This window comes from Acipenser ruthenus, chromosome 2, assembly GCF_902713425.1.
Source record: "Acipenser ruthenus chromosome 2, fAciRut3.2 maternal haplotype, whole genome shotgun sequence".
NCBI classification, from domain to species: Eukaryota; Metazoa; Chordata; class Actinopteri; order Acipenseriformes; family Acipenseridae; genus Acipenser; species Acipenser ruthenus.
In genome coordinates, this window is record NC_081190.1 from 2,440,545 (window position 1) to 2,464,199 (window position 23,655).

At 43.0% G+C, this 23,655-nt stretch overlaps 1 protein-coding gene across 2 annotated transcripts in view; it reads right to left on the minus strand.

Moving 5' to 3' along the window:
* Nucleotides 1–23,655, minus strand: part of LOC117404046 (protein FAM219A) — a 60,301-nt gene that overhangs the window by 16,199 nt on the left and 20,447 nt on the right. For both annotated transcript variants that reach the window (XM_058986235.1, XM_058986228.1), the window contains exons 2-3: nt 15,202–15,301; nt 7,780–7,882 (exon numbers count right to left, since the gene is read on the minus strand). In XM_058986235.1, the coding sequence (XP_058842218.1) occupies nt 7,780–7,882; nt 15,202–15,301 (203 nt within the window). The remainder of the gene's footprint in view (nt 1–7,779; nt 7,883–15,201; nt 15,302–23,655) is intronic.

The window sequence follows — 23,655 nt, forward strand, 5'->3', positions numbered from 1 at the left end:
TTCCTGTCTCCCTGTGCTATCACACTCTCCACTCTCTGTATTGTGTGCTTCCTGCCTCCCTGCGCTATCACTCTCCACTCTGATCTGTATTGTGTGCTTCCTGCCTCCCTGCGCTATCACACTCTCCACTCTGATCTGTATTGTGTGCTTCCTGCCTCCCTGCGCTATCACACTCTCCACTCTCTGTATTGTGTGCTTCCTGACTCCCTGTGCTATCACACTCTCCACTCTGATCTGTATTGTGTGCTTCCTGCCTCCCTGCGCTATCACACTCTCCACTCTGATCTGTATTGTGTGCTTCCTGCCTCCCTGCGCTATCACACTCTCCACTCTGATCAGTATTGTGTGCTTCCTGCCTCCCTGCGCTATCACACTCTCCACTCTGATCTGTATTGTGTGCTTCCTGTCTCCCTGTGCTATCACACTCTCCACTCTCTGTATTGTGTGCTTCCTGCCTCCCTGCGCTATCACTCTCCACTCTGATCTGTATTGTGTGCTTCCTGCCTCCCTGCGCTATCACACTCTCCACTCTGATCTGTATTGTGTGCTTCCTGCCTCCCTGCGCTATCACACTCTCCACTCTCTGTATTGTGTGCTTCCTGACTCCCTGTGCTATCACACTCTCCACTCTGATCTGTATTGTGTGCTTCCTGCCTCCCTGTGCTATTACACTCTCCACTCTGATCTGTATTGTGTGCTTCCTGCCTCCCTGTGCTATTACACTCTCCACTCTGATCAGTATTGTGTGCTTCTTGCCTCCCTGCGCTATCACACTCTCCACTCTGATCTGTATTGTGTGCTTCCTGCCTCCCTGCGCTATCACACTCTCCACTCTGATCTGTATTGTGTGCTTCCTGCCTCCCTGTGCTATCACACTCTCCACTCTGATCTGTATTGTGTGCTTCCTGTCTCCCTGTGCTATCACACTCTTCACTCTGATCTGTATTGTGTGCTTCCTGCCTCCCTGTGCTATTACACTCTCCACTCTGATCTGTATTGTGTGCTTCCTGCCTCCCTGTGCTATCACACTCTCCACTCTGATCTGTATTGTGTGCTTCCTGCCTCCCTGCGCTATCACACTCTCCACTCTGATCTGTATTGTGTGCTTCCTGCCTCCCTGCGCTATCACTCTCCACTCTGATCTGTATTGTGTGCTTCCTGCCTCCCTGCGCTATCACACTCTCCACTCTGATCTGTATTGTGTGCTTCTTGCCTCCCTGCGCTATCACACTCTCCACTCTGATCTGTATTGTGTGCTTCCTGCCTCCCTGCGCTATCACACTCTCCACTCTGATCTGTATTGTGTGCTCCCTGCCTCCCTGCGCTATCACACTCTCCACTCTGATCTGTATTGTGTGCTTCCTGCCTCCTTGCACTATCACACTCTCCACTCTGATCAGTATTGTGTGCTTCCTGCCTCCGTGCACTATCACACTCTCCACTCTGATCAGTATTGTGTGCTTCCTGCCTCCCTGCGCTATCACACTCTCCACTCTGATCTGTATTGTGTGCTTCCTGCCTCCCTGCGCTATCACACTCTCCACTCTGATCTGTATTGTGTGCTTCCTGCCTCCCTGCGCTATCACACTCTCCACTCTGATCTGTATTGTGTGCTTCCTGCCTCCCTGCGCTATCACACTCTCCACTCTGATCTGTATTGTGTGCTTCCTGCCTCCCTGCGCTATCACACTCTCCACTCTGATCTGTATTGTGTGCTTCCTGCCTCCCTGCGCTATCACACTCTCCACTCTGATCTGTATTGTGTGCTTCCTGCCTCCCTGCGCTATCACACTCTCCACTCTGATCTGTATTGTGTGCTTCCTGCCTCCCTGCGCTATCACACTCTCCACTCTGATCAGTATTGTGTGCTTCCTGCCTCCCTGCGCTATCACACTCTCCACTCTGATCTGTATTGTGTGCTTCCTTCCTCCCTGTGCTATCACACTCTCCACTCTGATCTGTATTGTGTGCTTCCTGCCTCCCTGCGCTATCACACTCTCCACTCTGATCTGTATTGTGTGCTTCCTGCCTCCTTGCACTATCACACTCTCCACTCTGATCAGTATTGTGTGCTTCCTGCCTCCGTGCACTATCACACTCTCCACTCTGATCAGTATTGTGTGCTTCCTGCCTCCCTGCGCTATCACACTCTCCACTCTGATCTGTATTGTGTGCTTCCTGCCTCCCTGCGCTATCACACTCTCCACTCTGATCTGTATTGTGTGCTTCCTGCCTCCCTGCGGTATCACACTCTCCACTCTGATCTGTATTGTGTGCTTCCTGCCTCCCTGCGCTATCACACTCTCCACTCTGATCTGTATTGTGTGCTTCCTTCCTCTCTGCGCTATCACACTCTCCACTCTGATCTGTATTGTGTGCTTCCTGCCTCCCTGCGCTATCACACTCTCCACTCTGATCTGTATTGTGTGCTTCCTGCCTCCCTGCGCTATCACACTCTCCACTCTGATCTGTATTGTGTGCTTCCTGCCTCCCTGCGCTATCACACTCTCCACTCTGATCTGTATTGTGTGCTTCCTGCCTCCGTGCACTATCACACTCTCCACTCTGATCTGTATTGTGTGCTTCCTGCCTCCCTGCGCTATCACACTCTCCACTCTGATCTGTATTGTGTGCTTCCTGCCTCCCTGCGCTATCACACTCTCCACTCTGATCAGTATTGTGTGCTTCCTGCCTCCCTGCACTATCACACTCTCCACTCTGATCTGTATTGTGTGCTTCCTGCCTCCCTGCGCTATCACACTCTCCACTCTGATCTGTATTGTGTGCTTCCTGTCTCCCTGTGCTATCACACTCTTCACTCTGATCTGTATTGTGTGCTTCCTGCCTCCCTGTGCTATCACACTCTCCACTCTGATCAGTATTGTGTGCTTCCTGCCTCCCTGTGCTATCACACTCTCCACTCTGATCTGTATTGTGTGCTTCCTGCCTCCCTATGCTATCACACTCTCCACTCTGATCAGTACTGTGTGCTTCCTGCCTCCCTGTGCTATTACACTCTCCACTCTGATCTGTATTGTGTGCTTCCTGCCTCCCTGCGCTATCACACTCTCCACTCTGATCTGTATTGTGTGCTTCCTGCCTCCCTGCGCTATCACACTCTCCACTCTGATCTGTATTGTGTGCTTCCTGCCTCCCTGCGCTATCACACTCTCCACTCTGATCTGTATTGTGTGCTTTTTGCCTCCCTGCGCTATCACACTCCCCTACAAGATTTTTAAACATTCTAAAACCTTCCCAGGGCACAAAACTGCATGCTGATGCTTTGGTACATTTACTTCTAAAAAAAATCTCTAATAGCAGTCAAACACTTATTTTCATCGTGTTTCTTTGTAAACACCACGAATTAAGAACTCAGTCATTTAAAACACTGATTCAAGTCCCTCTCCAAGATTCGTCATCAGACTTAAAGGGGGCCTGCAGTTGGTTCTCAAGCAGAGTTACATGACAGGGAAACACACAGAAGAGTTGCTGGGTTTAATAAGGGGAGCTGTCCCAATCCCCTTCACTCTGACTGATAACAACAAGGGTGCCAAAGGCTAACAGATGTCCATTTACTCGTGCCCGTTGAATGGCCAAGAGCTTCTGAGAAAACAGCGTGGGACACAGTAAACACAGATCTCTGTTTTGCATTGGAAAGTTTAGGTGGAACAGTCGAAAAGAAGCTGGATAAATTTGGGGATACCATCTACGCATATGGAAACGAGAGGTTTGGAGTTGAAAAAAGAGAGGAGAAAATACAAACTACTCCTGTAAAGTCTAGATGGCAGCAGGGGACTGAGCACTTAGTTAGAGAAAGAAGGCAGCTGAGGAAGCAGTGGAGGAGAGCAGAACAAAGTCAGAAGGAGGCACTCAATCTATTACAAAGGGTCATAAAAGATAAGCTTGCAGAAGAAGCGTGAGAGTACTAACTTTTATAAAGACCCATTCAAATTTGAAAAGAAATTATTCACCAGGGAGAAAAATGGCACACTAATAGTAACTAGTCTGAGCTGGAGAGATATCTTGAGGAAACACACAGATTCAAAAAGGCAGGAGCCTATGTTCCTTCAGACCCACCTATCAATCCACCACAATAACACGTGGAGTCCTGTGCACCTAAGTAGAAAGAAGTAGAGAAAGCTGTGAAAAAGGCAAGGGTGTCATCATCTCCTGGGCCTAATGGAGTTCCGTACAGAGTGTACAAGAGTGCCCCTGGTGTTCTACAAATCCTGTGGAAATTGATGAAAGTAGCATGGGAAAAACAGATTGTATCAAGAGCATGGCGCCGAGTAGGTGGGGTCTTATACCCAAAGAAAATTCTATTTATCTATTTAAATTCTATTATCTATTTCCCTGATAAATGTGGAAGGCAAGCTTTTCTTCAACATTGTTGCTCAGAGATTGTCAGCATACCTATTGATGAACTGCTTCATTGACACTTCAGTACAGAAAGTCGGTATTCCAGGTTTCCCAGGATGCTTAGAGCACATCAGTGTGATCTGGCAGCAAATTCAAACAGCTAAAAAGGAGAGGAAGGAGCTCCATGTGACATTCCTGGATTTAGCTAACGCATACGGTTCAGTACCACATGAGCTTCTTTGGACAGCATCTGATTTTTGCAGTCTACTGAGGACAATAACAAACTTTTTGTTTTTCAACTTCAGAATTCACCACTACATGGCAATGTCTAGAAATTGGAATAATGGCAGGATGCACCATTTCTCCACTGGCTATTACCATGGCAATAGAAGAATTATTACGGCGTCAAAATGGTGCAAATACTATTTATTGTGAACCAAATGCAGTGTTGTCCGGGTTTTGTGCTGGCCTGTAGCGACAGCTCCAGATCGTGTTAGCTGTCTAATAATAACAAACAAGAATAATTAGACACGACAAAACAAACAAAACACTCACGATACACAATACGGTTCTCCTTCCAGTTCAGCATTAACCATAACAAAGGAACAGATCACTTCGCTATGTCCCCTTATATACTGTCAATCATGACCCCTTCGTTAACGATTGCAACCGCTCCTCCAGTTCCTGGCTGCCACATCGTTTCCCTTCCGGGTTGATGATTTAGTGTACCGTAGCCCCGCACCCTTTCTAGATGGCCGACTTCTGCCTAACCCTGGGAATGAATTATCTGGTCATCCAGTCCAGGGCACTCTGTTCCCTTTACATAGCGTCCTCACAGGTCGGGAGGGAGATTTATCACCAATAATCATTCTGTCTCTGTCACAGACAGGCAGCACCTGTGTTGAAAACTGGAAGTGGGCAGAAAAGGAAGCTGTGGAAGATGCAAAGGCTGCCTTTCGTATCAGTGATATCATGGAGCAAGTACAGCATGGAAAATGTGGCCTTGGTTTCAGTTCAGCTCCTTTAACAACATGGCACAAAGCAGCCCCAGCTCAACGGAGGAAGCTGGTAATCAACAAGGTGCAAAAGCAGGAGGAGATTGTAAAGGCAGTTTCGCAGGCCAAGCAGGGAGAATGGATGAGATGGGAGAGTGTGGAACAATGCAAGATCGGCAGGATCAGTTTCCTCATCAGGTCAACATATGATGTTCTCCCATCACCACAGAACCTTAATCTATGGGTAGGAGACGATCCATGGTGTCTTTTGTGTTCATCGCCAGCTACATTAAGACACATTTTGACAGGATGTAAGGTGGGTCTTAGCCAAGGACGGTTTACTTGGTGTCATGATCAGGTGCTGCAATGTTTGGCCTTAGCATTGGAAGACAAGCGCAGCATGACCAACAGGTTACCACCAATAAAAGCAATATATGACACACGAAGAACAATATTCCTCCGTCCAGGGGAGCAACCACCAAGAAAAGGTATTAAAACCAAAAATCATCTCGGCAACTGGAAGCTGCTAGAGACTGCGAAATGCTGGCAGATGTTGGAGAAGGGCTTATTTTCCCACCTGAGATTGCCACCACTAATCTTCGACCTGATATTGTCTTGTGGTCTGGATCAGCACGCCTTGTTCACCTGGTTGAGTTAACAGTGAGGCGTATCAAAAGGAAGACACATCGGTACGCTCAACTAGCTGCTGTAGCGGAACAGCGAGGATGGAGATTTACCCATCCAGATTTACCCAGTGGAGGTGGGTTGTTAAGGATTTGTGGCACACTCCACAGCCTGGTTTCACAGAGACATTGGATTCAGTGGTGAAGAGTTGCGACGCACAGTGTAGAACTTATCAGAAGCAGCAGAGAGGAGCAGCAACTGGCTCTGGTTGAGACAAAAAGATTCTGGTTGGAGACCTCAAGCACAGTAGAAAGAAAGCAACGTCGATGTAAAGGAAGGTAAGTAAGCTGGGCTTAGCTGAGTGGGGGACGGAGGGGGTTAATGCTGGGATGCCAGAATCACTGTCGAGCCCTCTTAAGGTGTCGTGGACTAGTTGACGAAACACCAAGGATGTAAGGTGCCCACTTGAAGACCCCGGAGAAGTACCCTACTCAGCTCAGTCCAGACGGTTGCAATGCTGATGCGCTAGGGAGGCAGCACCGTGGTTGATCCCTGGAGCCAGCATTGCAGCCGTTGTGTGTGATTATACTTCTGCCATCAACACCAAGCAGAAGGATATCTACATCATCAGATGGAAGCAAACGCAGATGGAGCACATTAGTTTACAATAAAAGAAGCTATGTTATTATTTGTTTATTTAGCAGACACCTTTATCCAAGGCGACTTACAGAGACTACGGTGTGTGAACTATGCATCAGCTGACGGAGCACAAGGAGGTGAAGTGACTTGCTCAGGGTCACACAATGAGTCAGTGGCTGAGGTGGGATTTGAACCGGGGACCTCCTGGTTACAAGCCCTTTTCCTTAACCACTGGACCACACAGCCTCCTATGTCTTAGTTGCTGCTTATCTTGGCGAGAGCTGTCCAATATCAGCATGAAGTTTTAACACCTACTCTCATGTAATGGAAATCATCTTCTTGTTAGATTGTGTTTTCTCTTTCTGTCATCACATCACAGAGACTTTTTAAAACCCAAAAGTTTAAAGCATTCCTGTTGCTTCCAGAGAGCTCTCAAACATGTCTTCTCTCTAGGTTACATCACAGTGTAACCATTAACCTGTCCCCCTGCAACACTCTGCCCCCAGTGGATCTAAGAAATACATCAAGCAATGCCACATAGAGAATATGTTCTGTCTCTTACTGTACTGTACATCCACTTGCTCACATTGCCTGCCCATTCAATCTTCTGATGCTGAAAAACTGACATTGTGTTGTCTTTTCTTTCCCACTCCTGTAAAGCCCTAATGAATCCTCTGTGCACCTGTCAATGAAATACTACTATATGCAGCTGAAAAAATACAGCTGTGTGCCCTCACTGCAAAACAACCAACATTCCCATAGACAGAGACAACCGATATATGAAGCATCAAACACACAGACTCTGGACGCTCCCTTGGAAATCTTTGATTTCTCAAACCTGTCTTCTATTAGTTGTTGCTGTCTTGTACTTGTTTGCAGTCTTACTTCTTGTTTGCTTTTTTACTTCTCCCCCTGCTGCTCCTGTGCAGCTGAGTGTTCTTTAAGAAACTCTCTACGTATTGGACTTCTGCAAACAGGCTCATCATCTTTGCACCCTACTGCATTAAAAAAAAAAGTTCTCTCCAATTGAGTAGTTATCCATGAGGACCAGCAAATTGTATTTCTAAGAAGAAACAGCCTGATTACAATACAGATCTCTCAGGTGCAGCATGTTTAAACCACCCCTCTGCCTCTGGTGTGAAACAGCGCAGGGTTCTCTTACCGTGTTCTGGCCATGACGTTGTTCTTCTTGGGCTGCTGATTGACCGGGCTTCCCACGTTTCCATTCTTCAGGGACCCCTTTCTAGCCAGCTCTCTCTGTTTCTCTGAAACCACAGAACACACACCAGCGTTACAGCGGGCGGTGGACCGACCCATTGTGTATAGTGATATTAGCACACTGTACTGTTATAGAGGTGTGTATTATTTCTATTGTGATACATTCCAAAAGCACAGCTTTTACACAACTACTTGTAAGCACTGTGGAGAACGGTGCGAGGCATGAACCAGAAACCTTTTCCCCCAATATTGTGGTCAATGAGTAAAACCACAGAATTAGGCTGTTGCCCAACACTGAGTTATCATCAATTCTCTCAATCTGCCTTTACATGACTCTGAGCTAGTCTTGTGACAATGTGCCTTTTCAACCCTGCTAGCCCCAGTGACTCTGCATTCATATAGACAAAGGCAGTGGGTGGGACTGGAAAGGTAACAACAAACAGGCAGTGGGCCGCATACATAGTAACTGCTGTTTTCCCATCCATTGCAAAGGTTGCAAAGTATTTCTCAAGACACCGTTCACTTCTATGTTCACTGAGAAAACAAATTTATATATCACTTGTGATGAAAGCTGAATTCCCTGAAAATGGAAAGAAAACACAGCATGCAAGAAAACCTGTGCAGCATTGTACAGTGGCTGCATCTCAGAGAGTGTAAGGCTTTATAGTCATAACGCTGCCCTAAGAAAGCAGATTTGTACAGTGGCTGCATCTCAGAGAGCGTAAGGCTTTGGTCATAACGCTGCTCTAAGAAAGCAGATTTGTACAGTGGCTGCATCTCAGAGAGCGTAAGGCTTTGGTCATAACGCTGCTCTAAGAAAGCAGATTTGTACAGTGGCTGCATCTCAGAGAGCGTAAGGCTTTATAGTCTTAACGCTGCTCTAAGAAAGCAGATTTGTACAGTGGCTGCATCTCAGAGAGTGTAAGGCTTTGGTCATAACGCTGCCCTAAGAAAGCAGATTTCTACAGTGGCTGCATCTCAGAGAGCGTAAGGCTTTGGTCATAACGCTGCTCTAAGAAAGCAGATTTGTACAGTGGCTGCATCTCAGAGAGCGTAAGGCTTTGGTCATAACGCTGCCCTAAGAAAGCAGATTTGTACAGTGGCTACATCTCAGAGAGTGTAAGGCTTTGGTCATAACGCTGCCCTAAGAAAGCAGATTTGTACAGTGGCTGCATCTCAGAGAGCGTAAGGCTTTATAGTCATAACGCTGCCCTAAGAAAGCAGATTTGTACAGTGGCTGCATCTCAGAGAGCGTAAGGCTTTATAGACATAACACTGCCCTAAGAAAACATTATCATTGTGTGTCTGGCATAGCTTATTGCCTGAACTTGAACAAATTATTCTAGCCATGTACCATACACACGCAAACACAAGTCACAAGGGCAGGCACACAGACACATTTCAGAGCCATATTAAACACTTGTTGCTGTATGTTGTGTTGACAGCTGGGAGAGGCTCAGTCCTCATTAGTGAGTGGGACACCAGCAAACAGCTTGAATGCCTGCCAGCCCAGGCAGGAAGAAGGGATCTGGGAAACGAGCACCAAGGGGCGTCTCCTTCACCCTGTGCATGAAAAGCAGCGTCTCTCACTGCCCTGCTGTGTGCGAGGAAACACAAGCTTAACCAAGCAAACCGCACAGAACAGAAAACAAGCAACACAACTACTTCAGTGAGAGAAAAGTGGCTGCTACTGTTCATTACAATCCTGGCTCTATTTGTAAAGCTTCAGCTTTTGTTTTGATCAAAATAAATGCAGCTTGATAGTCTAGACTGCTGTTGCTTTACTTATATTTGTTATGAATACATATCATTAATGTTTTGTCTTTTAACAAAATAGTCTGTCATTAATGATCACTTGATCACATGTAGCACGATACATATTGTTATCATGACCTGCATATGGTGATACATATCAGATGGGGATTGCTTTTCATACATTTTCTATACCAGGTACCTCTTGTTTATTGTCTGAAGTGTACTGCCCTGTTAGTCCAAGGCTCAACCCTAATTACTCCGGTAAACACCAATAAGCAATCCTGTGACCCGCAACACTGTTGCAGTTAAGCTGTGGTACAGTGTTTGACTGCCTGCCAATGAGAAGTGAAAGCTGGAACACTGTGGGGTGTTTGACTCTGTGCTCTGCATGCAAAGCAGAGTCCCCAGCATAAAGATCTTTATTACTCATTAAAAAGTTATGAAAGAAACCCACTTTCTTTCCTAGGAGAAATTAGAGTTCCATGCTCAAACTGAAAGAAAAAAGCATAAGGATGAACTAGAATTCTAAATTCTCTCCTTCCAAAAGTTTACCAGTAAATTTGCACAGCAATTCTGCATTTATTGTGTACTTTTCCCATTGGTACAGCATACAGTATTTTGCATTTACCATAGTTTACCATGTTTTCTAAAATATTCTTTACCTTACCACTCTGGGCTTTACAATACTTACCTGCTTTGCCACACTTTATTACATTTTGCTATACTTTTATTACAGGGGTGGAAATACGACTCCTATTGCATAGCGGTTTGATCCATTCCTGGTTTTACTACGACTTTAATAAGACACACCTGAACCTGTTACCTATACAATGTGGGTAATCAAGCTCATAGTAAAACCTGAAATGAGTGAAAACACTATGCAACAAGTCTTACTTCCATCCCTGTACCATGGGGAACTTTTATAAGGGCTGTAAGACAGCTTTGGGTTCAGCTTGATAACTGTCAGATTGCCCCAGATCTTATTCAGTCCTGTGATACAGTACACTGCTATCTGATTCCAGTGTAGCAGTCCAGCTAGTCTTTGGAATACTGTAACAGGGGCAATGTTACATTATTTAATCTCATATTGTAAGCCTTATCCATGCAGAAGTATTGAAAGTGACATGTTTAACACTGGTATGCGAACCACATAACTCCATCCATTCAGTCAAATCAAAACTCACATGTTTCACTTCTACAAAGGTTTTAACAGTAAATGGTTTAAAAAAAAAAACCCTTCACATGGCAAACCCTGTCAGACTCTGCTGTTAACATACAGCACTTAGCTCCGGGTCAGGCTAGCAAATTGCTTTCCAATTCAGTTTTTTGTCTAAGACAAAGTTGTAGGATTAATGTGCAGAACAACCATTCTGATAAAACATATAAATACTGCAGATTCTTGTTGGAGACTTGTTAGACATAGTATCAGCGTTACATTTTTTTTGGAAGACAGAATATTGGTTTGGGTTTTAGAACTCTAAGGCCCAAATCTGTAAAGGGGAAAAACTGAGCGCAAAAAGCCCTGTAATGTGCGTGTTCAGTACGGCCGCGCTCAGCGTCAAAATAACCACCTGTTTTATAAGACTAATAAGGTGAAGCAGGCGATTCCGCAATCAACCAATTTAAATACCCCTCACCGCAATTAGAGATGGAGAATTACACACCTCTCACAATGAATAGCGGGTTTGGGTCAACACTGCATGTGTAGCTACACGTTCCAAAAGAAAATGAATGGCACACAAAGACCTCAGCCTGCTACTAGCCATGGTGATGAGGATGCTCGGAAAAACTGAAATTTATCAATATGGAAGTGGAGATTTTGGTACAAGCAGTACTTGTAACACATGAAGATGCGTTACAAGCTTGAATTACATCTCCAGGACAAAGGAATCAAATATGGAATGTGCGGTGGCTTCTTAATAAACAAATGTACCACTTCAGAGTTTGTAGACTAGGTTGCTTGTACATTACGACGCATCATCCAGTTATTGTCCTTTGCATATTAGTTCAGCTTCTTATTTCGTATAGAATAATTCCAGGCGTATAGACTTTTCAAACTTGATAAACAATACGTTTTATTTACTTACATCCATGGCAGTCAAACGGGTGGAAAATCCTTCCATTGTACAGCAATATGTTCAACAACATAACCATACAGCTTCATACGAACAGTCTTCAGTTTAACTACGACTTATATCTTCTTAAATTCTTGTGCAGTTACATCTCTCCTATTTCTTATGTATGTCTGTATTTCTGACTCTATGTATGACTTTAAAGCATATCTGCATGGTCTATAATATCGCTACATTATTCAGATGTGCCTACAACCAGCTGTACTGTATTTGCTCTAGCTACAAACTAACTGTGTCATCTGTCGCCTCTGTCCTTTTTTTTTACCGTTTTCTTTCAAACTCGAATTTAACAACACTGCCTGAACCAGTATTGTTAACTACCAGAATGCCATATTACAAAACATAAATTCTGTAGGCATTACTAAAATAACGGTGGAGGATGAGCCCTCACTGTATTACATGTATATGAGACTTTTTCTTTAGTGCGCCTAATCTCCTCCACCAGTCTTATAATAATGTCTACACTCCAGAAGTAAAGGCTCTCGTTAGAACCTTGCTTTGCCACTGTGGGGTGACCTTTTTAGGTGCTTCTAAGAACCTTTTTTTACATGGATTCTATATTCTCTATTTGCAGACTTTCTTTTTTGTCATGTAAGTTATGAAACATGTATTGAAAATTAGAGTTTGCAAAACAATACAGTATTATAAACCGCAATTTACAATCTGACTTGATCAGAAGGGTTTAAAAATTAGCCCTTTGCAAAATGTTATTAAATGTTTCTTTGTCCTTGAAAACGATGTCTCCTTCTTGCTGCAAACAAGTCTCCCACATCACTTTGCCTTTTACATAGCCTACTGTCTGAATGCAGCAAATTAACGCCTGCTTTTCAGAATTCTTAAAATAATCAAGCAAATGCAAGGTCCGCAATTACTGGCAGCTTTAATAAATTAGACTGAATATTTAATAGACCTAATTTGCAAAATCCCCTCCCAATTTTAGTGGTTTCGTTCAGAAACGCCCCAGAATTACATATGCACATACAGAATTACATATGCATATACAGAATAACATATGCATCAAGGGCTAAAGCGCACAGAGACATTGCCCCTGCAAATCACGTCTTAATTGCGTGTTTATGCCATTGCGTGTGTTTGAGAAAAATCCCATCCAAGAACTCAGAACCCTCAGTGCCCGTTTTACAGTTGTAAAACATGTGCAATCCTTTTATAAAACTATTATTATTATTATTATTATTATTATTATTATTATTATTTTCTTAGCAGACACCCTTATCCAGGGCGACTTACAGTTGTTACAAAGTATCACATTTCAAAGTATCACATTACAGATAAGAGCAGTTATAAAAGACAATAAAATCAGTAGTAAATAAGAGCAAATTCAAATGAGAGAAAACAAACACAGTAAATAATTACATTTGAGAGTGATTACGACTAAGAGCAGTTGAATTTAATATTTGGTTATAAGAGTAAATTCCATTAAGAGCAAGTAGTAAGTATAATAAATGGCTAAGAACGATTTTAAATAAGAGCAATTACAAAAACCGTGAATATGTGATTGGATCTGTACTCTGTGAGTACAGATACATACATCTACAGCCAGATCCAATCAGATTGGTTGTTTAATAAAGAACCGGAATGCCACTGAGTCAGTATGCGATTGCAACATAATACAAAAATATATTGTCAGCCTCATAATGCTAGTTTATAGTGTATGGATTTTCTAAACATGTATTAGTAGTAAACTAAATTGAGGCTTTTACACGTTTCTCTTATACTGTACCGGAGTCTGCAGTGTATTAAAATGTTTTTTTTTTTGTTTTGTTTACAAACAAGAGGAGGCCATTCAGCCCACCTTGCTCATTTGGTTGTTAGTAGCTTACTGATCCCAGAATCTCATCAAGTAGCTTCTTGAAGGATCCCAGTGTGTCGGCTTTAACAACATTAATGGGGAGTTGGATCCAGACTCCCACAATTCTCTTGGTAAAAAAAGTGCCTCCTATTTTATGTTCTGAATGCTCCTTTATCTAATCTCCAGTTGTGACCCCTGGTCCTTGTTTCTTTTTTCAGGTTGTAAAAGTCCCCTGGGTCGCCACTGTGTCAGGTGCTGCTCTAGTTCAACACACAATAAGCTGCGTGAGAGATGTGCTATTCAGGAGCAATCAAGGTAGAGAAGAAGGATGTGAGTGACTTCACAAGGTGCAGGATCGTGGGTGCCTGTGTGATCCGCTTGTCTCTAAACTGAGTGCCTTGACCAGCATGTCCATCATGACAGTCTCTCAGGAGTCCCTCGAATGGCAATGTGTGATCCGCTTGTCTCTAAATTGAGTGCCTTGACCAGCGTGTCCATCATGACACGTCTCTCAGGAATCCCTCGAATGGCAACGTTTGCAGGAAACCAGCACTCCAGGCGTGATAATCTTTCCATACTGCCAAACACATACAGAATATCATATACGGAAGAGGCTGTGCGCTACAAGCTGACATCAACTGCAGTAGGACGCTCCGACCTTGAAAATGAAAATCAGCCTGTATCTTACACGGCACCCAATACCATACTATCATTTCTTTTAATTATAGTTCAATAAGAAGAATTAAACAGTACAGACAATTTTAATGTGACACAATTTCCATCTGTTACAAGCTATCAGATGCAAGGTCCATATTCAATTTTTTACTCTTGTTCAGATGAAATCCCTTAACTCAAGCCCTGTCATTGAGGTCAGATGGTACCATTGACAACCCCCTCACATACAGTACAGTACAACCTGCTGATTGTAGTTTTCCAGCACGCAGTGCCCCGCTAGGCGCATGCTTGTGACCTCCACAGCAGTGGTTAGTATTCCAGCAGTGACTGGTGAGTAATGAGCTCTGTCAGCTCTGAAAGGATGGCTTTTTATTCCCAGCATCGCAGTAACACAGGACGCTCAGACCTGAGATTTTGGTGCTGCTGTGTGTTGCATTAGAACTGTGTTTAAGTGCCAGCTCCCACATTGCTGCCTTTACTTATTTATTCAGAGAGTTTCTCAAACACAGCCAGACACAGAGCCAGTATTGCGGATAGTGGCTCCTGCAGCTGCTATAGCACAGCAGTGTTTCCAAAACAGCACCACTACAAGCTTACAGTGACCCTGCTATATCAGACCCGAGGTCACTACAAGCTTACAGTGACCCTGCTATATCAGACCCAAGGTCACTACAAGCTTACAGTGACTCTGCTATATCAGACCCAAGGTCACTACAAGCTTACAGTGACCCTGCTATATCAGACCCGAGGTCACTACAAGCTTACAGTGACCCTGCTATATCAGACCCGAGGTCACACTCAATAATCTTGGGTAATGTTATCCTAGTTAAGGTGACAGAAGATTAATCGAATCTGTAAAACCAGCCATCAACCATAAGATTCCCAAGTAATTCTAAGAGGAAAACTTCCATAAGACTAAAAATCATGCAGCTGTCCTTGGTGCATCTGGGTGCTGCCTGTTGGAAATGTGTTTAGATGCATGGTGCAGACTCACCTATTTTCATCTGCAGCGGGGACGGCTTGTAATTGATGGCCACGGTCTCCCCCTCTCGTGTGTCTGAATCGCCCTCGGAGACGGATGAGGCCGCCGGGTCCTGTTTGAAAACACATCAATAACAGGGCCGTGTTAATATGGTGTGTTCAGTGGGAACATGTCCTGCAGGGGGCAGAGTACTGGGAGACAGTCCTGCTTATGAGAAAGGATTTGGGCTGGGGGAACACGTTGAGCATCTCAGGCCTGGTTTCAATGGTGCAGTAAACTCACTGAATACTGTAGTCACTTCAGTACCTTAAACAGAGTTGTGTTTTGAAGCAAGTGCAGAGACACATTTCTGAAAAAGAAAAACATATACTGAACATCAAAAGAAAATGATCACTTATATTTGGATAAAATTCACTACATGTGATCGAAAAATGACAAACTCTGTTTTAGAGCAGGTGCAGAGAATTTTATTGTGCTGATTAACAACAGACATCACGAAGATGCTGCAAAATGATCTGTCGATCTTGGGCAGGTGTTGTGACTCTTGGTCTCCCAGTTCGTGGCCTGTCATTGACAGAGTGTGTCTGGTTATACCGTCTCGCCAGGTTTGAAATCGCCAGCTGTGAGCACCCAAGACTGTGAGCCACAGTACGCTACCCTAGTCCAGCCTCCAACATGCCGAATGCACGAAGGCGCTGCTCTCTTGGCAGACGTGGCATATTGTTTTTTTTCTGTGATTTTCTTTATTGCTTTTATTCAAGCTTGCAATTCAACAGCCGACTTCAGTCAGTCACTCAAGCGTGTCATGATGGAGTGATTAAAAAGAAACCAAAACATTTCATCAATGTCCATCATTTATATACCTTATTTAAAAAATAAATGTGTTTTAAAAGTAATAAGTTTATTTTGATGCTCGGTATGTATTTTGACAGTATAGCTAACTACAGTACACAGGGAAAAGAGGATGAAGAAGGAAATGCATGAGCTTTGTAACTGGCTCCTTTGTACAGTGGTTAAGCCTCTGGGCTGGGAAGGACTAGGTACCGAGTTCACGCCCTGGTCTCAGTCTGGGAATTCGGGGTGCTTTGTCCTGTTGGTCACACTTTGGAGTTCAGAACAGAGGTGCTATGAGGTCACTTCAACACCAGGAAAACTACTTTTATTAGTTTCAGAAAACTTAACCTTGCACTGAATAGGTGTAACTTAGAAAAAAGCATTCATGTTCAGTCAGACAGATCTGCTTTGTTTGTTTGTGGATGCTGAGTGAATAACAAACACTGCTGTTTACTGCAGAGCGAGGTTCGTGCAATCATGAGATTAAAAGAACACTCAATACTTCACCTTGAAGAACCACTGCTCTCTGTTTTAGCTCCCAAGTGAAGGACATTCTGGCTTCAACGCTTGCACTTAAGAGGACATTTCACTGTGATTTAAAAACTCACCAAAAGCACACATTTTATTTCTAAAAGCTGCTGCTGCAGATGGTTCATTTTGTCCTGACAGGCAGCCAAATGCATCTAACGCTCAGACTCAATGAGGAAATAAAGAAATCAATCCTGAACCGGTCTTGGGATGATCTGCGCAGACTCTGGGACTCTGAACTGTGCCCCTGCTTCCAGACCAGCAATTAGGGAGACAGCAATTACACTCAGATCTAAACAATAAAGTGCTACCACTTGGAAACACTCAATCAGGAGCACTTCAATTTCAAGACATCGAGCTGATGCGATCAGGGATTAAAGCTGGATTTACACGCAGTGAAGTGCCAGCCGCCACACTGCTACTGCACCTTTACTTATTCATTCAGAGACAGTTTCTCAATAGCAGCCAAACTCACAGACAGCACTTAGTAATGTGGCTCCTGCAGCTGCTACACTACAAGCACAGTACCATGTTTCCCAACTAGCATCACAGCAAGCTTACCCGTATAAAAGTTTACCACAGTATTTCTGCAGTTTCACCATGCTTTTCTCATTGCATACAGTATACTATGCATTTACCACAGTTTATTCTGGATTGCCATGTTTATGAATATGCTTTATACCTTGCTGTTCTTTACAATGCTTTCCATTGCTTTACCATGCCTTCGCTTTTACTATAGTAAACTTTTCTAAGGGATAGTGACCCTTCTACTGTAGATCGCTTGTACGGCAACTGAAACAGTTTATGAGATATTAGCAGTGGCGGCAACAATGGGCTTACTAAAACGTATAGGAATGTATAAAAGACAGTTCTCTGAAACGCTGGTGTAGTTTTTTTACTGAAGACTCTTCTATGTCACACAGATCGTTAGAGAGAGAGTGGCTGAATTGGCAGTAAATCGGAACTCCCGCTCTGCAGCTCTAACATGGAGGGCAGCGCTCTCGTCTACCCATGCATCTACAAACAAAACAGTAACTCAATACCAGCACGTTGCTCTGTGAGCTTTCACACAGTCCTGCTGGAGATCTGCATTGTGAGGACAGGGTTAATTCAGAGCCTCATACACATAATTACACACCATTTCACTGCAGGAGTCTTCAAACCAACAGTATTTCACCAATAACCCGCTGTTGAGGTGAGACAAGAAATGCAGAGGGACTCAGGAGGACCGTGTTGCTGCAGGGACACATCCTGATATCCCTCAGACTCATGAGGGCATGAATTGAATTAACCAGACTGAATTAAAACAGTAATTATGGAATTATTTAGGCAATAGAACCTTGACGAGAGGGCATTCCATTCTGGTAAGAGCAGACAAGGTCAACTGCCCGGTTAATGCAAGATAATCAGAGTTTAATGTGATTAATAACTGGTAAAGGCTGCCTTTAGCGTTATGGCAAACAGTTTAAATCTCCACTTTACAAATTGATTTGCTTTTTCAATGCTTTGCTTTCCTTCTGAATGTCCCGTGGTCTGGGATGCCCGTAGCTGAATAAGGAAGACAAGAGGCCAATATTCAATGAAGGGAATATAAAAGTACCTTGATGGCCAGCAACGGTAACCTCCGTTCCAAACCCTTGAATTGTATTTCCACAGATAATCCCTCTGCATCTTTGATCCTCCCCACCGCTGTGCAAACCTCTTCTAGGGATAAACGCATCCTTAATTGAGCAGCGCGTCCCATCATTTGTTTGCCAGCTGATAAGAAACATGCAGTGATTTTCCAAGCCCTCCATGTCAATACTCTTTCTAATATCAGCTGAGCTGCACAGAGCTCCCTCTTCCTATCCAAATACTCCATTTACTCTTTGAAAATGGGAATTTACAACCTGCGCTATCATAAGGAAAACACATTTGAGATTTATCATATATTACAATAATAATATGTTCCATTACCCTGGCTTTCCAGCACCCTAGCCTTCAGTCTAATGAGAATAAGAAGAAGGCATTACAGTAAAAAACATAAAACACACACTGCACAAGCCAGTTTAAGAGTGCACTTTTAGGTATCAAATGGATAATAAACTACTTCAGGGTCTGGGTGGAGATTTAATTGGTTCAACTAAACAATGTACACCAGGGTTGGAACAAAGACCAGGAGTGGAAGTGCCAACTTTGGAAGGAGCCTTTTTTCCCATCAAAATGTGCAGGCCAAATAGGTGTTAGCTCCAATGTTTACATCAGTGGTACTCAACTCTGGTCCTCAAGATCAATTCCAGTCCTGGTCTTTATTCTAACCAAGGCCTAAATTAGTTAATTGGGGATTTCTGATTGGTTACAAACATTCCAAACATACAAGTTTAAACTTTTTACTTGTGTTGATTGATGACATTTAAATGTTTAATTGTGTTTAATAAAAATGTAAACGTTTAAATGTGTTGAATAATACAGTTTAAATGTTTAATTGTGTTGAATGATGACATTTGAACATTTAAGAAATTGAACTGAAGCTACCTTCCTTAAAACATACTGGAGTTCCAGAGTTCCTTTTGGGGAGAAGTGGGGAAGACTGGAGAGCAGCACTGCCTATTACTAGTGTGCCCATACAGTCGTTACACGTGGCACTGCCATCAAAGGAAATGAGAGCCAACAAAACAATCCCGGAAAATAACAGTAGGGCTCACATTGTCCTACATGAAAGACACACACATTATGGTAACTGTGGATGTGTTTTGTAGTGAGACACTAAAACAGGCAGGTCTTGAGAAAAGCAGTGGTTACATATTTTGTTCTCTGACAGTGGTTAAAAAGTCTAAAACCACAACTGTAGACGCGCCCGGCTCTTTTGCATTGTGATTAAGACACTCGCTTGTGATTGATAACTATAATATGCAAGTATGCTTTCAGGCATTCACTCTGGATACTGGATTACAGTGATGAATTTGTGCCAGGTTCATTCATTCATTTCCTTAATTGTCTAAATTCAAAAATACAATACTTTAAAATAACATACTGTACATAACTGAAGTATATGTACAGAAAGTACTACTTGGTTTCCGGGAGGTTTGGGGGTAATGTAAGCCCTACTGCTGCAGAATTATATTGCGGGTTAAGATAAAAATATCAATAAACTTGAACAAACAGTGGTTTAAAAGTATTCAGTGTCAAAAATGACCATGTGCACATCATGCAAAGAAAAACCAATTCTGTACTACTGTGCTATACAAAGGAGTGTTTCTCTTCTGTTTGTAAAGCTCATTTGATGGGTGTACCAGGTTTATTTTACTCCTCACAGACTTCTTTAATGTACAGTAACATGTACTAATTTTGAAATTATTACCACACTATAAAATTGCTGCAGACCCACTTGGTGATTTTGTTGGTACGGTATACTGTGGACTCCACTCTGTAGATGGAAAGATGACCTGTACTGTACACACTCAATACAAATGGGTGTACAGAAGCTTGGTCAGGGCCAGTGACCCTGATCAGTCATCACGTTACGCCAAAATAATTTAATAAGCACCCCTTCAGCATGAATTACATCAGGGATCTGTACGCAATTACTGCTGGGTTTCACAATAACAAGGAGGGCTCTGAACAGAGACTGGATGAGATATCTACTAAGCAATTAAGATAAATTGCATACTGATAACTTGTGCTGTCACGCCAGGTATCATTTGGAATGTCATAAACAGGGTACTGCACTGTGCTATTTCTGAACTCCCCAAGTGTCAGGTTGGTACAACCTGTTTTTATTTTAAGTGTGAATCAGGTGCTGAACCTTTTCTTGAACCTTTTCTTGTACCTTGCTTCACATGCCCTGCCCCTAGACTGTATTTATAAAACTCTGCTTATTTCTGGTCCTGCTATATTTGTACTTGTCTTGCTGTGTGGTTGTGTACTGATGCTGTTACTCACTGCAGTTCCAGGGCTGGTCTTTGAAAGGCAGATGCAGATTTCAATTAAGAATTTAATTGCTCTGAACCCTAACCAGATGTGATCTGGAGGAGCTGCTCCATATCACATGCCAGCGCAATAAAAAGCATTGCAATGCTGTGCTAAACTGTGCAAGATACAGAATTCCTTACACATCCGCAGATGATATGCACCCTGGTGTTCCTCGTGATCACCTGCTGACACTGCAGTCAGATGTATGGATGCTACATCCAGTGGTATGGATGCTACTGTAGTAATATGTTGTGCAGTTTGGGCTTTCCTGGCCGGGTCATCATTGTAACTGGTTTCTTACCTGGCTAAACAAATGAATTGATTGAAATGGTACCTAAAAGCTCAACATGGCCCTGGGTTTCTGACACAACATAGTGGTTCCTGACCTTTATGTAGGATTTCACCTTCAGTAAGAAGTAAATTTGCTGTTTATTACTGTAATAATAAAGATCATTTTGTTTTCAGAAGAACTCTATTCTGTTTCTTCACCAATATTGTCTTACCTTGTATATATATATATACATAATTTTATGATGCATAAGTCCTTTATTTTTTTGTTAAAATAGGCTAAGCAGCCACAGGGATACTGGGGAAAAAACATTTACTGTATAAAACTGCAGTTGACAAATATTTTTTCAAATTATTTTTTCAAATTAGCCTTTTTACAAATACTACAACTGCAAATGAATAAATAATAATAATAATAATAATAATAATAATAATTTGTTACACTATCTAAATTATTTGTAATTATTTAAAACATTTCGTTCCTTCTTCATAGAACCGAGAGGTGTGTTGTTGATTGTTGATTCCCACTGACTTTGTTACAGGGGAAAACTCGTCATCCCTTCACTGGTCATTTTGACGTCACCGAGCACGTGGATCTCAAGCACAATAGAAAGAAAGAAACCCTGATGTATGGGTAAGTAAGCTGGGTTGAGTTGAGTGGGGGACGGAGGGGGGTGATGCTGGGACGCCAGAATCACTGTTGAGCCCTCTTGAGGTGTCGTGGGCTAGTAGATGAAACACAGAGGATGGAAGGTGCCCACTTGATCCAGACGGTTGTCATGCTGATGCGTTGGGGATACTGCACTGTGGTTGATCCCCGGAGCCAACATCACAGCCGTTGTGTGTGGGGAGGCAAAATAAGCTGATCCCTGGAGCCAGCATTACACTTCAGCCATCAACACCAGGCAGAAGGATATCTACATCATCATATGGAAGGAAACGCCAATGGATGGAGATAAAGATGGATCACATTAGTTTACTGTAAAGCTACGTCTTAGTTGGTGCTTATCTTGGCGAGAGCCGAGTTCAAATCAGCATGAAGTTTTAACATCTACTCTCATGTAATGGAACTCTAGATGGTATGTGCAAGCATTTAGACCTAAGCCGGCTCAGGGCACAACCGCAGTGTAAACGCTACGTGAAAAATGATAAGAATCTCCACAATCAGCGGGACATGAGTCGGATTAGGTCCAAGGTGGCAGTGTAGACGCAGCAAAAGGATCCAAAAGTTTCTGCCTGAACAACATGACTAGATGCCCGCTCCATACCCTCACCGCGCTCTGTGTGAAGAAGTGTCTCCTTCCCTCTGTCATTATAAAGAAAGAGCAGAGTGTTCCCACAAGCCGGTTACTGCACGCTATGATCAACACTGCATTTCAATTACAGAACTACAGTACAGATATGAACCTCATTTCATTTTACCCAAAGGGTTGTTTGTAACCTTTTACTGCATCCCATTCAATATCCAATTAAATAATTCCATTAACCACCTCACGGTAATTAACAAATAATTACATTTCTCATTATCATTTTCTCAGGCATGGTACACAAATGCAGTGAAGCTGAACTGATTTCAAATGATTTAGAAAGTTAACCTGGCATGGCACATCTGTAACCTTCCTTGCAAACAGATTTATTTTTTCATCCTGATATTTCACAGAATTACTCAGCACAGGACAAGCTGGTGTTAAAAAAAAAAAAAAAAAAAAATGTAACTGTCAGTCATTCCCTGCATGTCAATTATGCAAAGTCTTGGTTCACACTGCGCTCTGCACAGGCAATGTTAATGTGTAGCGCTCTAAAAGTTGGTCAGTTTCATCCATGTCACCAAAGTAATTTAACCGGAACAGGTTTTTTTTGTATGCCATTACTGTATATCTATCAACTGCACAAGATTTGTACTGCTGATATCTTGCGTCTTTTGAACAATTGCACAGGGGTTTCAAATAGTCTCCACCCTCTTCCGTCCATGAAGAGAAACTGCCAAGATATCAAATGATTGTTGTAGACGGCACTTTGGTGGCACCACCGCTATTGAGCAATGTCTTGCTCAATAGCGGCTCAATGGAGGCTGTGTGGTCCAGTGGTTAAAGAAACGGGCTTGTAACCAGGTGGTCCCCGGTTCAAATCCTATCTCAGCCACTGACTCATTGTGTGACCCTGAGCAAGTCACTTAACCTCCTTGTGCTCCGTCTTTCGGGTGAGACGTAATTGTAAGTGACTCTGCAGCTGATGCATAGTTCACACACCCTAGTCTCTGTAAGTCGCCTTGGATAAAGGCATCTGCTAAATAAACAAATAATAATAAAATAATAATATAAGAATCTAAGAAAATGTACAAACGAGAGCAGGGCACTCGTCCTGTCTAACCTCGCCTGGTTCCTAGTAGCTGATTGATCTCAGAACTTTGTCAAAATGATCCTGCCTCAACAACATGACTAAGTAACCTGTTCCATACCCTCACCAATCTTTGTGTGAAGAAGTGTCTCCTTCAACAATATGACTAAGTAACCTCTTCCATATCCTTGCCACTCCCTGTGTGAAGAAGTGTCTCCTTCAACAACATGACTAAGTAACCTGTTCCATACCCTCACCAATCTTTATGTGAAGAAGTGTCTCCTTCAACAACATGACTACGTAACCTCTTCCATACCCTCACCAATCTTTGTGTGAAGAAGTGTCTCCTTCAACAATATGACTAAGTGACCTCTTCCATACCCTCACCAATCTCTGTGTGAAGAAGTGTCTCCTTCAACAACATGACTAAGTAACCTCTTCCATACCCTTGCCACTCTCTGTGTGAAGAAGTGTCTCCTTCAACAACATGACTAAGTGACCTCTTCTATACCCTCACCAATCTTTATG